At 45.3% G+C, this 14,907-nt stretch overlaps 1 protein-coding gene across 3 annotated transcripts in view; it reads left to right on the top strand.

Moving 5' to 3' along the window:
- ttbk1a (tau tubulin kinase 1a) overlaps positions 1 to 14,907 on the top strand; it is a 115,278-nt gene that overhangs the window by 7,307 nt on the left and 93,064 nt on the right. For 2 of the 3 annotated variants that reach the window (XM_061725762.1, XM_061725672.1), the window contains exon 2: positions 13,328 to 13,486. In XM_061725762.1, coding sequence (XP_061581746.1) covers positions 13,418 to 13,486 — 69 coding nt within the window. In that variant the 5' untranslated portion in view covers positions 13,328 to 13,417. Of the gene's footprint in view, positions 1 to 4,251; positions 4,333 to 13,327; positions 13,487 to 14,907 lie in introns of all 3 variants that reach the window. The other variant, XM_061725586.1, reaches the window with a different exon arrangement.

Below are 14,907 nucleotides of genomic sequence, written 5' to 3'. Positions count from 1 at the left end.
CCTGTAGGTTTGGCTGCTCATAGCACCTTAACAGATATTCATGCAGGTTCCTGGAAATGATGGGATTTTTCAAAACGTAGAGGGGGAAATGTCAGTTTTTGTAAATACCCGGCTCTGTGGAAACGTGGCCTAAAAGAGCTTTGGTTAACGTCTGGAAAGCTTCGCCGTAAATACCCAGAACCTTCGTGGTTCAGGACCGGGTCCTGGGACCGGCAGCTGAACCGAAGTGTCTTAGAGGCTTCCTCCTCGTTGAATTGAATTTCTCTCTAGTCTCTCTCTAGTCTCTTCAGTCTCTCTCTACTCTCCATAGTCTGTCTCTAGTCTCTCTAGTCTCTCTCTAGTCTCTCTCTAGTCTCTCTAGTCTCTCTCTAGTCTCTCTCTAGTCTCTCTCTAGTCTCTCTCTAGTCTCTCCAGTCTCTCTCTAGTCTCTCTCTACTCTCCATAGTCTGTCTCTAGTCTCTCTAGTCTCTCTCCAGTCTCTCTCTAGTCTCTCTCTAGTCTCTCCAGTCTCTCTCTACTCTCCATAGTCTGTCTCTAGTCTTACTAGTCTCTCTATAGTCTCTGTAGTCTCTCTCTAGTCTCTCTCTAGTCTCTCTCTAGTCTCTCTCTAGTCTCTCCAGTCTCTCTCTAGTCTATCTCTAGTCTCTCTCCAGTCTCTCTGTACTCTCCATAGTCTGCCTTTAGTCTTTCAAATCTCCTTAGTCTCTCCCTAGTTTCTCTAGTCTCTTTTTAGTCTATCTAGTGTGTTTCTCTATTCTCTTTAGTCTCTCTCTAGTCTCTCTCTAGTGTCTTTAGTCTCTCTCTAGTCTCTCTCTAGTCTCTTCAGTCTCTCTGTATTCTCCATAGTCTCTTTCTAGTCTTTCTAGTCTCGATGTTGAGGTTTCCTCCTTGTTGAAAATCGTTCCCGTTATTCCGAGTCCGGCCAGATGTTTTGGGTGAGTCCGACATCGCAGGGAAACGACCAGGGCCGGCCCAAGCCTCCATGGGGCCCTAGGGGGCCCTCTATTACTGCCAATAATACTGATTATTGATCATTCACACACCCACTATAGACTTATTTCATGTTCTTCCCTGTCATTACAAATACACTTGTAAAACTAGATGTAAGAACTTTTTGTTGTAGTTAGATCGTAATCCACAATCACTGCGTTTACATGGAAAGTTTAATTCCTCTTTAATTCAGAATTAAAATTAAATCCGATTTAAAATGATTAAAAATCACCATATAAACACCTAATTCCCAATGAAAATGGTAATTCCGAATTAGACATAATTCCGAAGTAAGTGGCTGGTTTATTCTGATTTTAAATCCAAATAGAATAATTCCACGATCATGTAAACACTCATTCCTCTTAAATCAATCCCGGTCTTTCTTTCTGCTCGTTCCCTCGCCCGTCTGTCTCCATGACGCTTGTATTCCGCGCTGGGCTGGTTTTCCAAACAAAGTTTCAAGATGGCAGCACGCAGTAAACGGTGGTCAAGAGCAGAGACCAGATTCAGATTCAGAGAAACTTTATTCATCCCCGAGGGGCAATTCAGGACAACTAAGCAGCAGTACAAGTACAGTAAATCTGCTCAGCTGCCGGCCGCTCGACCACAACGAGCAGCGACCCGAAATAAACCCGAACAAAGCAGAGAAAGGGTGACGTTGGTGGGTGGGGGGGAGGGAGGAGGGAAAAAAAGGCATCTTCACACTGTGTATGTACACAGTGAGAAAGTGCAAAAAAACACCTCAGGACAGAAAGCACATGACTTTACATCAACTTCACAAGACTTATAGCCAGGAAGTAGGGGTGTAACGGTACACAAAAATCTCGGTTCAGTACGTACCTCGGTTTGGAGGTCACGGTTCGGTTCATTTTCGGTACAGTAAGAAAACAAAATGCAAAATATAAACATGCTAGTTGTTTATTACACACACACAAAATAACATTGGCTCTACGTGTGCCGGCGCTAGGACCCCGCGGACGCACGGTGTGTGGTCGGGCTGTGTTTTCCTTCATGCTTCCCTGCAGCGTCACATGCAAACACAAACACACGGACCTGGCAGAAACATTTCTTTATATCATGTTGTCTGTCGCCCGCGATATTTTTCCTTTTTTTGGCCGGCGCCATAGTTGGCTGGCTACAAACTCTATAAATCCCATAATGTATAATAATATGCCCGCGCTCTCAGCAGCGGTACTCGCATCGTTAGGGCTGATTTATGGTTCCGCGTTACACCAACGCAGATCCTACGGCGTAGGGTACGCAGCGAGCGGCCGTACGGTGCACGTCACCGCGTACCCTACGGCGTAGGCTCTACGTCGATTTAACGCCGAACCATAATTCAGGCTTGACTAGGCAACGAAGCAGGTTGACCCGTTGCAGAACAGCTGCAGAGGCGCTCATAAACTTAAATGATCACTGTTTTTTTTTTTTTTAGGCCTGGTGGGGGGTCTCGATGGTAGGGGAAACACTGGACTTGTCACAATTATGTGCTTAGCTCTTTAGTTCTTCATTAGTTAGTGCTTTTTTCTTTAATCTTAATACTTTCTTGGTGTGAGCGCAACTGCAGCAGCGCTCTGCTCCACAACGTGCGGTCCTCTACTTAATATGTCCGTGTGGAAACTCGTTCGGTACGCCTCTGTTCCGAACCGAACACACTATACCGAACGGTTCAATACAAATACATACCGTTACACCCCTACCAGGAAGGCATTGAGAATAGGGAGGTGTGGTTATCAGCAAGTGTGTGTGTAGCGGTGAGTCCATGAACTTCGCTCAGAGCTGCTCCTCAGCCAATGTCCTTGATGTTATCAGACGGCTCGGTCAGTTCTGAAACAGGTCCACAGATGTTCCTAAGAGGGGAGGGCTAGTGGGGGCAGAGTCACCTTGTTTACATTCCACCAGGGAGATTGTGACTACAGCGATCAGCCAAACCGCTCTGTCAAGGCCAGATTATAGAATCAACAATTGTATTGAAAGAACAGGCAGATCCCAGTAATTTTCCGTCTGCCTTTAGTCTCTGGTTCATCAATGGCGACTCCAAACAGACGAATTTGTGATCAATTCCCGCCAAGCCGAGCTTCCAACTTCTCCAAGGTCTTATCCATCTTGTCAATGAGCTCAAAGACCGCCACCAGCCTGCGATTCTGTTCAAGAATCGCATCCAGCTTGCGGCCTTGCTCCCCCAGCGTTAGAATCACGGAAAGGGCCAAAGCAGCTGTCGACGACTTATGCGTTTGTCGATGGACGAGGAATCCCCCCGCTCCAATTAGGAGAAATCCTGCTATCATAAATCCAATTATGAAGCATCTTCAATGTCCTCGACAGACAGAATCGCCAGGCACAACGGTTTCCAGTGTTTCCAGGAATCCATTGTGTATCCCGCAAAAAATGTCCCATCGGGGCAGGAGGGCTCCCTTACCCCCTAACTTCTCGTCGCAAAAATGTGGTTGATTGTGCTGAGAGACCAGTTAATCAATTCCATGATTGTAGAGTTTCGGAGGAGTGAAAAGAAGAGACTCTGAAGACGAGACAGGACAAAAAGCAGTAGCAGGACAGATAGATAAGGGAGAGGAGCAGAGAAGCGTCCGCCTTCGCCGAGAGCCGGAAGAGAAAAGCTTAGCTTAGCTTGGAGGACCTGGAAATAATTAAAAGAACAGATGGAAACAGGAAACATCAAAATTGTGAGGTTTTCAAAGTTGTAGCGGCTAAGTTAGTTTTTCTTCCGGTAGTTTAACTTCCGGTCCGCCCCCCTATCCAATCAGAACCTTCCCAACCCCCAGACCTGGAGAGGAATTGGAGAAAGACCATCAAACGTGTTTTCCATGTAAACCTCATTTCAGAATTACTATTTCCATGTAAACTCAAAGGAAAATAGTTGAATTCTGAATTATTTAATTCGGAATAATTAATTCCGGATTAAAAAACATCATGTAACCGACCGTGGCCAGTGTAGGCCTAGTAGTTTTTGTACAATAACATACCTTTGATAATGTATGAATCATCACTCACACATAAAAAACTCTTAACTCTTAAGGGCCCCCTAGTGGTGACGGGGCGCTAAGCAGCCGCGTAGTTGGCTAATGCCTTGGGCCGGCTCTGGAAACGATAAACGACCCCGGTTCCTGAAGGTGTAAACATGGCGTCCGAAGCGCCGTCAGCTCCAGGCTCCGCCCCCTCTGTGATGTCGGCTCCAGGCTCCGCCCCCTCTGTGATGTCACGCCGCCGCTGTCGGCTAACTGTGCCCTCTGTTCTGGCTTGTAGGCTAACAAGGGAACGGGAAGGTTTTTGTCCCGCTCAAGATTTGTTGTAAACCGTCAGGTTTTCCAGGAGCTCAGAACGATGGTGAGCTCTGACTGATTCCTCAGGTCTGAAACTGGAATGATGCGGCCCCCCAGCTACTGGCCGACCCCCCCAGCTACTGGCCGACCCCCCCAGCTACTGGCCGACCCCCCACACCCCCACACCCCTGGTCAGCTGGTTAGATGCAGATGGAGGTTCCAGGGTTAGAGTCGGTGTCTGTTTCTCTCTGAACTGGTGCTGAGACTCGGAGACGACGCCGGACCACAGAGTTCCCCCCAATACATTGGTGGAGATTAACGCACTGGATGTTACCGTCCTAAACAGTACCGCCTTTCATAGAAACTAGCTAGGCCTGTGTTGAAAAAAATCTAAATCTAAATCTAAATCTAAATCTAAATTCTAAATCGATTCTTATATTAATTCCTAAAAATTGATTTGTATGTCTTAAGATCGATTTCCCATCCTTCAGCGAGTGGACCCTAAGTTTTAACCCCGTGGTTATAAGTTTAGCTACCAGGAGCTTTTCTACGGGCTCCTCCCCCGGGGAGAGAACCTGGAAACGTCTGGGAGAGACTCTGCTCTTTGATTTAATCTTTCCCTACGAGTCGGTCTGAACTGCTCGTAGTCTGACCCGTCCCACCCCAGGAGAAATTAGTCCTAGACGTCGTAGGGTCCGGGATTATTACAAACGCCTCCACCGCAACGAGGTGGCAGTTCAGGGAGATGGCTGTTCTGTTATTCTTCTCTTTAACAGTATAAATATTACCATCCATCCAACGAGGTCTGCTTAACGAAGACCGGGTCCCAGACCGCCACCTCCTCCAGCCCCGCTAGGACACTAATCTACACTAAATCAAATCAAATCAAAGTTTATTTTAGTCGGGACAATGCATATTAACGAACACTACATTAAGCAGTGTAAATACACCGGATTTGAGCAGAAATGCTAGTTTCCACCCGCAGTCCCCACAGAAAACCAAAACAATTTGGTCAAACAATACAATCAAACAAGGGAACAAACATAAAACATACATAGTAGCAAAATAGATTTAGCAGCATTTAAAAGCAGTACGGATTGTATCTAAAGTGACTTGAGTTTAAAGTGCCAAAAATGCATATTACAATAATGAAATACCAGCAATGGTGATATTATGGTACTGAGAGTATCCAAGTTGTGTGACATACGAAGTGCGTGTTGCATTGCACATTGCCCTGGTACGTATGAATTAAATCAGATAATTAACATTAAGACAAACTACACAAGTTTAAGCCGGGTTGTGATAACTAGAGATGCACCGATTGATCGGCAACCGATTGGTATCGGCCCGATAATGCTAATGCTAATGATAATGGCTATCGGTTTTGATCGGAGATCGGAAAATAATAGTTCAAAACGGGCCGATCGGATGACTTTTGCAAAAACAAACGCCGCCCGCGCGGGCGTTCCTACATCGTAAGGTAATGAAGATAAGCTTTGCTCATTAGCCACTTTCTGTTAGATAAGATAAGATAATCCTTTATTTCTCCTTCAATGGGGGAACTCACTTGGAGCAGCTTGGATCCGCGGTACGCGCTGCTGCGTCGTAAATATTTAACTGATAAATGTCCGTCAGAGTTATACCAGATTATATACAGTCACATCCAAACCCTCACGCAGGACGACAGTCGTGTCAGTCGCTTCACGAGTGACATGTGGAGTTCTAGTGTGAAGAGTTTCCTCACACGCGGCGGATGCTATCGCTAAAGCTTTCACAAAGCTTAATAATTCATAATTAATTTTTCATTTTAAGATTGAATTCCTCTTTCCACAGGAAAACTAAGGTTTATAGTTCAATTTAATTCAATTTTATTTGTATACCGTCTAATACAACAGTTGTCTCCAGACGCTTTCCAGAGATCCAGAACATGAACATAAACCCCCGAGCAATTATTACAGAAACAATGGCAGGTAAAAACTCCCATAGTGGGAGAAAAGCCTCAAGCCAAACAGTGGCAAGAAAAACTCCCCTTTAGGAGGGAAGAAACCTGGACCTGGACCTGGACCAGGACCAGGTCCAGGTCCAGGTCCAGGCTCATAAGGGAGGACCCTCCTGCCGAAAGCCAGACTGGGGGAGTCGGGGACGTCAGCAGCACACAGCAAGCAGGTGGAAGCAGCAACGGGATGACCATCAAAAATGATGGCTATGAGATACTTATAATAAATAAAAACGGAAAAAGGAAAAGAGAGGAAGGGAAGAGGAGAAGAGAGGAGAACAGAAGAAGGGTGATGTTCACCGCCCAGCAGATCATGTCCCCCCTGCAGCATAGGCCTATAGCAGCATATCTACCACCAAGCTATATTTGAGACTAACTATTATAGTCTTGTTCTATAGCTGCAACTATGACTACTGACTCTAACACACTAGAGTTTACACTACCTAGAGATTTACCAACACCAGCTAGAGGTTTACTAAACACTAACTATAGGCTTTACTAAACAGAAAGGTTTTAAGTTTAGTTTTAAAGGTGGAGGTGGTGTCAGCCTCCTTAACCCAGATTGGAAGTTGGTTCCATAGTAATGGTGCCTGATAGCAGAACGCCCGCCCTCCAAATCTACATTTAGATACTCTAGGAACTACGAGTAAACCTGCACTCTGGGAGCGGAGAGCTCTGCCAGGAACATAAGGCACTATCAGGTCTTGTAAATACTGCGGAGCTAAGCCGTTTTGGGCTTTATACGCAAGTAATAAAATTTAAATTGGATTCTGAATTTTACGGGTAACCAATGGAGCGACGCTAACACTGGAGAGACGTGGTCTCTCCTGCTGATTCCTGTCAGCACTCGCGCTGCTGCATTTTGGTTAACAACTTTTATCAACTTTTAGAGAGTGACATGTCTGCTGTTGTCTGTGTTGCTGCACATGTTGTACAAAATTATTACAACAGGAAGGTTTAAGCTAGTAGCTACACTTTCTCTTTGTAAGCCGAGTCTAAGTCGTCTCTAAGAGTCTCTAGTGTGAAAAATTGCTCATTGCCTCAGGCTGCAATAAAACAGACAATTCATGATACTTTCTCATCTCCTAATTTTTATACCTAATAATACAATGTCAGTGTTGTGCATGAGACAACAATATTGAAGAATTTATGGATTTCTCGCTGCGATCTGTGATCGGCAAAATCTGGATCGGTAGATACTGGTTTTCAAGATCGGTGATCGGTGATCGGTGATCGGCTCTCAAAATCCTGATCGGTGCATCTCTAGTGATAACAGCGTTTTTCCTCCAATAGCCGTGATTTAAAATGTTTGGTGAAAGAGGTCAGAGTCAAATCACATAATAATGTACTTAAAAAACCTCAAAATAGGAACCAATGGATTGTAAATTGCAGGTGAATGTACCAATATTCGTTTATTATGTACGACAACATCCCAGTGCGTTATAAGGAAGTGACGGCGGCTCTGATTGGCCCGTTACTCCCTGCCGCCGCGGCGGCTGCTGTGCGGGACCGCCACAGGCCGCCGCGGTGCATTGTGGGGGAACTGCGTGGCCCCGCCCCCTCTGCAGTGGTTGGCGTCTCAGCATCACGTTCAGGTAGGTGTGCAGCAGGTTTCTGCATCTCCAGTGTTACGGTGTTGAGGATTAGATGAAGATATCGAGCTGTATCACTGAAGATGCAGAGACGCCCCCCCTCCACACCCCCACCAAACCCCCCTCCCTTTGCAGTCCGGCCCTGACTGGCCTGACTGGAAACACGATGGACTCTCTCCATTACTGCCGTCGGCCTGAGCTCTGCATGCACCGACGGCCGCCGCGGCTCTGCATGCAGAATCGCATGGTTTGGACTGACATGCATCACTCTGGACTGAAGACACGCCCCCTCCACCCCTCCCCCACCAATCACGAAGCTAAAAACTAACGACTGTTCGGGGTTTGTTGTATCTGAGCTCAGTTTGAGTGACAGGAGAACACGGACGACTGATGGAAGTAGCTGGAAAGAAAAGCAGAGGCCAGATGCATAAACGTAGGTTCTTTTTTTTTTACGGAAGAGTATCAGGGCCTTGCAGGAAAAAAATATTTGAGAGGGGAAGATTTTCTTTTATTGTGCACTAAACAGAGCACATTCATTTTTTTTCGTTAAAACTTTTCTCAGAATTCTGAGAGAATGAACTCGTTAATTCAGAAAAACAGAGCAGATTTTTTTTTTTTATTAACATTTTTCTCGGAATTCTGAGATAATTATCTCGTTAATTCAGAAAAACAGCAGATTTTTTTTATTAAAATTTTTCTCAGAATTCTGAGGTAATTATCTCTAACTTTCTCCCTCTGGATTTTTAGAGAGAATGACAACTTTTCCATGACATATATTTCATATATTATTCCTATCCATTCATCTACAGTATAGTGGGGGATTCAGGTTTTAACCACCTCCTTGTAACAGGGAGTTTCTGTAGTTTCTTATCTTTGTTATTCCACCCCTCAAATTGGACGTCTCCCTTATATAGAGTATCCAACTGATAAGGAATTTTGACTCCAAATATATTATTAATGTGTTTGTGAATTTCCCCCCAATAGGCTACAATAACCTTGCAATCCCAAAATACATGGAAGTGATTGGAATCCTGAGTCCCACCATAAACGTATGATCAGAACCTGAACTGTTTATGCAGAAACAAAGATATGTGCATATAAACATATATATATTCCTAAGTCTTGATGTATGTGGTTCTATAGATCTATGTCCTTGTAGAACTGCACTCGGGTAGGAACCTGATGTCCACTACGATTTTCTCAGCTAGGCAGTGGAAGGAGCGATAAACAGAAAGCAGTAAAGCCGAGACTCGCCAGCGACGCTGAGGGATGGAAATCAGTTTGACTTGGTGATTTTAGTTAAATAATCACAAAATACAAAACTTCACCTGAGAAATGTACGGAAAAGTGTTAGGGCCAGGCAGGAGAAAAAATATTTGAGAGGGGAAGATGTTTTTTTATTGTGCACTTCGAGAAAAAAGTCGAAATGTCGAGAATAATGTTGGAATACAATTTTCGTTGAAATGTTGAGAAAACTGCAAAATTTCGACTTTATTCTTGAAATTGTATTGCAACATTAATCTCGACATTTTGACTTTTTCTCTCGATATTTTGACTTTTTTCTCGAAGTGCACAATAAAAAAATAATCTTCCCCTCTCAAATATTTTTCCTCCTGCATGACCCTGATACTCTTCTGTAGAAATGTGACCGAACCAGTCGGCTTTTAAACGTCCTCCCAAACCGCCGGAGCAGCCACGGTTGCGCATGAGTTTGATGCATGAATGCTCCGTCTGTCCTATGCATCTGGCCTCCGCTGTGGCGGCGACGGTCATCATGTACCGGGTTACTCCCCCCGTAAATTCACCGGTGTTCGTGAGCAGAGGTCTTGATCGGCAGGTACTGACGGAAAAAACAACCGGAGGTCCTTTGTTAGATGGTAAACTTGGGTTCGGGACCAAAACGATGTGAATTGAAACCAGATTTTAGTCCGAATAGACAATATGTTTGCAGTAAATGGACGGCCCTAGTGGGGGTAGCGAGACTCCACTCTCTGTTTAACGGCGTATTCATGCTCCCATACGTACGTAAATAGGCACAACCGTTTCAAGCGCTCTCATATGGCCCCGCCTTGTTCCTTGACGTTACTGATACTGCTCAACATCGCCCCCACCAGTTTCTGGTGGTACTCTCTGTTTGCTCCGTTTGCTCCGTTTGCTCCGTTTCCTGCATCAACCGCCGGAACAGCAACGGCCCTGAAACCGGACCAGATGACGCTTGTAAACGACAACAGGAGACGGACCAAATGGTTGAGCCTCTACAGGTTCTTACTCTCAGTTTTACGGAATCTTGTCATGTCCACTTTCACCCCTTTTCCACCAAACTGGTTCCAGGTTCTGTTCCCACCCCGACTGCGGCTGCAACAAGTTCAATTTCAAACAAGTCCTATTAGAGCAGATACCTTGTTGTTGCTTCAACTTTCACGCAAACGCAACGATGTAACTGACGTTTGCAGAGACGTAACTGACGTTTGCAGAGACGTAACTGACGTTAGCAGAGACGTAACTGACATTTGCAGAGACGTAACTGACGTTAGCAGAGATGTAACTGACGTTAGCAGAGATGTAACTGACGTTTGCAGAGACGTAACTGACGTTTGCAGACGTAACTGACGTTAGCAGAGACGTAACTGACGTTAGCAGAGACGTAACTGACGTTAGCAGAGATGTAACTGACGTTAGCAGAGATGTAACTGACGTTTGCAGAGACGTAACTGACGTTTGCAGAGACGTAACTGATGTTACGTCAGCTGGTTCTTAGTTGAACGAGTTGTGAACCAGAACCAGATCTGGAACCAGTTTGGTGGAAAAGGGGGTTTATGGTCCCTGATGAAAGTTTACACACTTTACCATCTAATAACAGCCTTTAGGTTGTTTTTAACTCCGGTACGTTCCTTTAGCTTTACAGTCTGACTGGTGTTAAAACCAGATTTCGATGTGAACAGTTGGCGTCTCTGCAGAGTTTGGATCCGTCAGTCGAGGTTCAGGGCAGCGTAGCGTTAGCACAGCGTTAGCATAGCGTTAGCACAGCGTTAGCACAGCGTCCCTCTACGTCCCTCTACGTCCCTCTACGTGTCTCCTCGGAGAGTTCACTCCCCGTCTGGTCGCAACAATCTCCTGCAGCTTTCATGACCTTCTAACCCGCAACCCAAACTCATCCAGCTCACCCTGGATCCCCCGATCCAACCCGTGATTCCGGGAGGTTGTTGGGAGCAGAACTCGAGCTCGGAACGTACGACACTCTAACGGCTTCAGCTTCACGGATGAAAACCAGGTCCTGGACCCAAATAACAGATCACGTTATTTGTTATGGCTTTTGCAACATGTTGCCCAGCAGGATTAATGTTTGCTTCCACTTTAACGTCTGACGAGCTTCTGTAGCGACGACGGGAACGACAGGTTCCTCTGCTAACGGCTAACTGGAGACGGTTCAGGCTATGAAGAACTAGCTTTTCCACTCAGATTGTTCATGAACCGCGGCCACACGTGTCCTGTTGACTCAAATAACAGTTCAACACTTTAGGAAATACTCATTCTTGCTGAGAGACGTTAATTAAGATTAAACCGCTAGCTGTGAGCCACGTTTTGTAATTTTGATCAGAAACAGGATAAAAATTGGGGATTTTATGGCGACGGTCAATTTCCGCCCCTAGCAGCGATCTGTCGGCTCTCGGCAGTTATTATATGAACTTTACCAGCGTCTATGGGTTTATTTTATTATTTTGGGACAGATTGAGTCTAGGCCTTTGTTGAAAAAATCGATTTTCCGATTCTAAACCGTTTCTCATATTAATTCCTTAAAATCGATTCGTATGTCTAAAAATCGATCGATTTTTTTTTCATCATTACAACCTTTGGTATTTTTTTATGCCAAAAAAAGGAATGTTTTGTTGGACACGAGAATAACTGGTTCCATGTTTTGGCCTTTAAATATGCATAAATTGTCTATATTTATGTACTTTATATACTGTCTTGCGGTTACATTTGCATAAAATGCAAAAAACGAAATTCTCAAAAATTGAAATCCGAAATAGACCGAAAATGGAAAAAATTCAAAACGGAATGTGGGAAAAAATAAAACCGATGTCATAGTTCTGCTATTGAATCTCAATATAATACTAGTGTTAATATGTTGCATTAACTACACAGTCATATAAGTAATGCAACAGCTAAAAAAACAGTTTTAATAACACGAACCCAAATCAATATCGGAATCAAATCGAATCAAATTGGAACAGATCAAATCTGATTCTGAATCTTAAGAATCAGAATCAAATCCATTCTTGACATTTGAATTGATCCCCAGCCCTAATTGAGCCTAGTCTTGATGCTAAGCTAACGTACTCTCAGCAAGAAGGTGAAATGTGAAAAGTTCCCCCCGTTTATCCTGCACTTTGAGCTCCTTCCTGGTCCGGGGCGGTTGGTGGCGGGAAACGTCCCGAGCTGACGGATGTTGAGACGGTGAAATTAAAGCAGCATGATCTGATTTATTCACCCGACTTCATGGCTGCCGGGCTACGGAAGAGAATCAGGGCCAGGCAGGAGAAAAATACAAATATTTTAGAGGAGGAAGATTGTTTTTTTCATTACGCACTTCGAGAAAAAAGTTGAAATGTTGAGAAAAAAGTTGAAATGTTGAGAAAAAAGTCCAAATTTTGTGAATAAAGTTGAAATGTTGAGAAAAAAGGCGAAATTTCGACTTTATTCACGAAATTTTTACTTTATTCTTGAAATTGTATTTCAACATTAATCTCGACATTTCAACTTTTTTCTCGAAGTTGCACAATAAAAACAAATCTTCACGTCTCCAATATGTTTTCTCCTGCATGGCTAATCCTCTCCCGTAGCCGCTGCAGCGTTGAACCTGCAGCCGCCGCGGCGTTGAACCTGCAGCTGCCGCAGCGTTGAACCTGCGGCCGCTGCAGCGATGAACCTGGGGTCGCCGCAGTGTTGAACCTGCGGTCGCCGCAGCGTTGAACCTGCAGCCACCGCAGCGTTGAACCTGCGGTCGCCGCAGCGTTGAACCTGCGGCCGCTGCAGCGTTGAACCTGTAGCCGCCGCAGCGTTGAACCTGTGGTCGCCGCAGCGTTGAACCTGCGGTCGCCGCAGCGTTGAACCTGCAGCCGGCGCAGCATTGAACCTGCAGCCGCTGCAGCGTTGAACCTGCGGCAGCGTTGAACCTGCAGCCGCTGCAGCGTTGAACCTGCAGCCGGTCGGGGTGGGAACAGAGCGTCTCGCTGCTTCCTCCTGATATGATATTTGCTCCGGTTACTGCAAATACCATCACCCCCTTCACCTCCGCGCTAGTGCAACCCTCTACGGCCTGTAGCCTGATCCAGCTGAGGAATGGCTTCTCTGGCAGTCGGACACGTTTTTATTGCCTGTTCTGTTCTGGACTGACCGACCCGCTGGAGTCTCCCGGTGCTCAGATGGTAAAGTTCTCTGTCTTGCTTCTCCACCTCCCTCTCTCGCAGATAAATGGCTCTTTCAAGCAGGGAGCTGCTCGTGTTCTGTCCGGCTGGCAGGTGCCGTGCTTAGTCTCCAGCCTCCAAGACAACGCCAACATGAACGGGACGTCGGAGACGGCCGACATCCTGCTGACCAACGCCATGGTCAAGGACCGGTGGAAAGTGGTGAGTTCTGGTGTTGTTTCTGTCAGCCTGCTGCAGTTTCAGTTTCAGTCTTTGAGACTAACTAAATACCTAGATATTGATCGCCAAATCAGATTTATTCAAAGTTAATATTGACAGCATTGGCCCTTCTTGGTCAAAACATCTACAATTGGCTCTGGCCAGCTGGATATCATGCGCAGGGGTCGGCAACACGCGGCTCTTCAGTGCTGCCCTCGTGGCTCCGGGAGCTTTTTCAAAAATGTTTGAAAATGGAAATGAATGGGGGAGGGAAATTGTTAGGTCTAAATCAACATTACATAAGTTCGTAACGAGGAAAGACACAGAGACTGGCTTGGAATAGTTTTAACGCACTTCTGCAGAAGGGGGAGAGCAACAGCAACAGGGGCAGAGCCCCTGACAGCAAAATGCTTCCCAAAGGTCTTCCTCCTGCATGATGGTTTTATTGAGAAACTTGACAGGAATTGACCATATAAGGACAGTGAACACTGAACAGTTGATAATGGGTGGAAGTGATAACGTGTGATTGAGTCCATCACACTACAGTAGACAAATGTCACCAAAACAGTCCAAAACCTGAGTAGATCAGGTAGTGGCTGTTGTGACATCTGTTAGCCAAGCATGACAGTTTCATAAGGACGAAACAAGTTTAAAGGTTGAATAACCTCACAATTCCCTCCTGTTGTCCTTTTGAAACTTCATCTAATATCCGTCCATTAGGCTTAGGATAGTAGCATCATAAACATTTAAAAAAATAGCAAGGGGAGCTTATGACACACTTAATGCAAGCTTGTTAACGAGTAATTATACGTCAAGGAAGAGGCAAAAACCCCAGGCTATATGGGGCAAAATTCCTCTCCGACCCCCCTAGTGAGCGATTACCCATTCTGAAAAGGCCAAGACACATACAAGTTTAAAACATTTCACAGTAAGCAAAATGAAACACTCCAGTGTCATCATAATCATCCTTGTCATCAGTTGGAGTTGTCGGTAATAGACTTCAGAAGAGGTCAGCCAGGACCAAAAAAGTGGTGCCTGCTGAGCGTCTGTCTTCTGGCACGACTTTGGCCAACTGACGTAATTCGGCTATAGCTTTGGTAACATTCAGCACCAGTTTCATCAGGGATGAACGTACAGCAGTGTTCATAAATTACAACAACACTGTAAGTAAAGAGTTTTGAGGAACAATTCCTAACATGTCAGCATGACTCATTAGTGGAAAAGTTTCTTCCATCTCTCGGACTCCTCTCCAGTCTGTTGTAGGTTTTGATACCGTCCGACTTCCGGCCTACTCAGGGTCTGGAAAGTTTCTACCAGCTTGCACTGTGACTGGTGAGCCCACGTAGATCGTTCAGCCACCTTTACTGCTGTTGGGGTTGCAATCTGGACAACAAAGGGGCCGTCCCAATGGGGTGATGACCATG

Source organism: Cololabis saira, chromosome 1, assembly GCF_033807715.1.
Source record: "Cololabis saira isolate AMF1-May2022 chromosome 1, fColSai1.1, whole genome shotgun sequence".
Classification (NCBI taxonomy): domain Eukaryota; kingdom Metazoa; phylum Chordata; class Actinopteri; order Beloniformes; family Belonidae; genus Cololabis; species Cololabis saira.
This window is presented reverse-complemented; position numbering and strand designations above follow the sequence as displayed.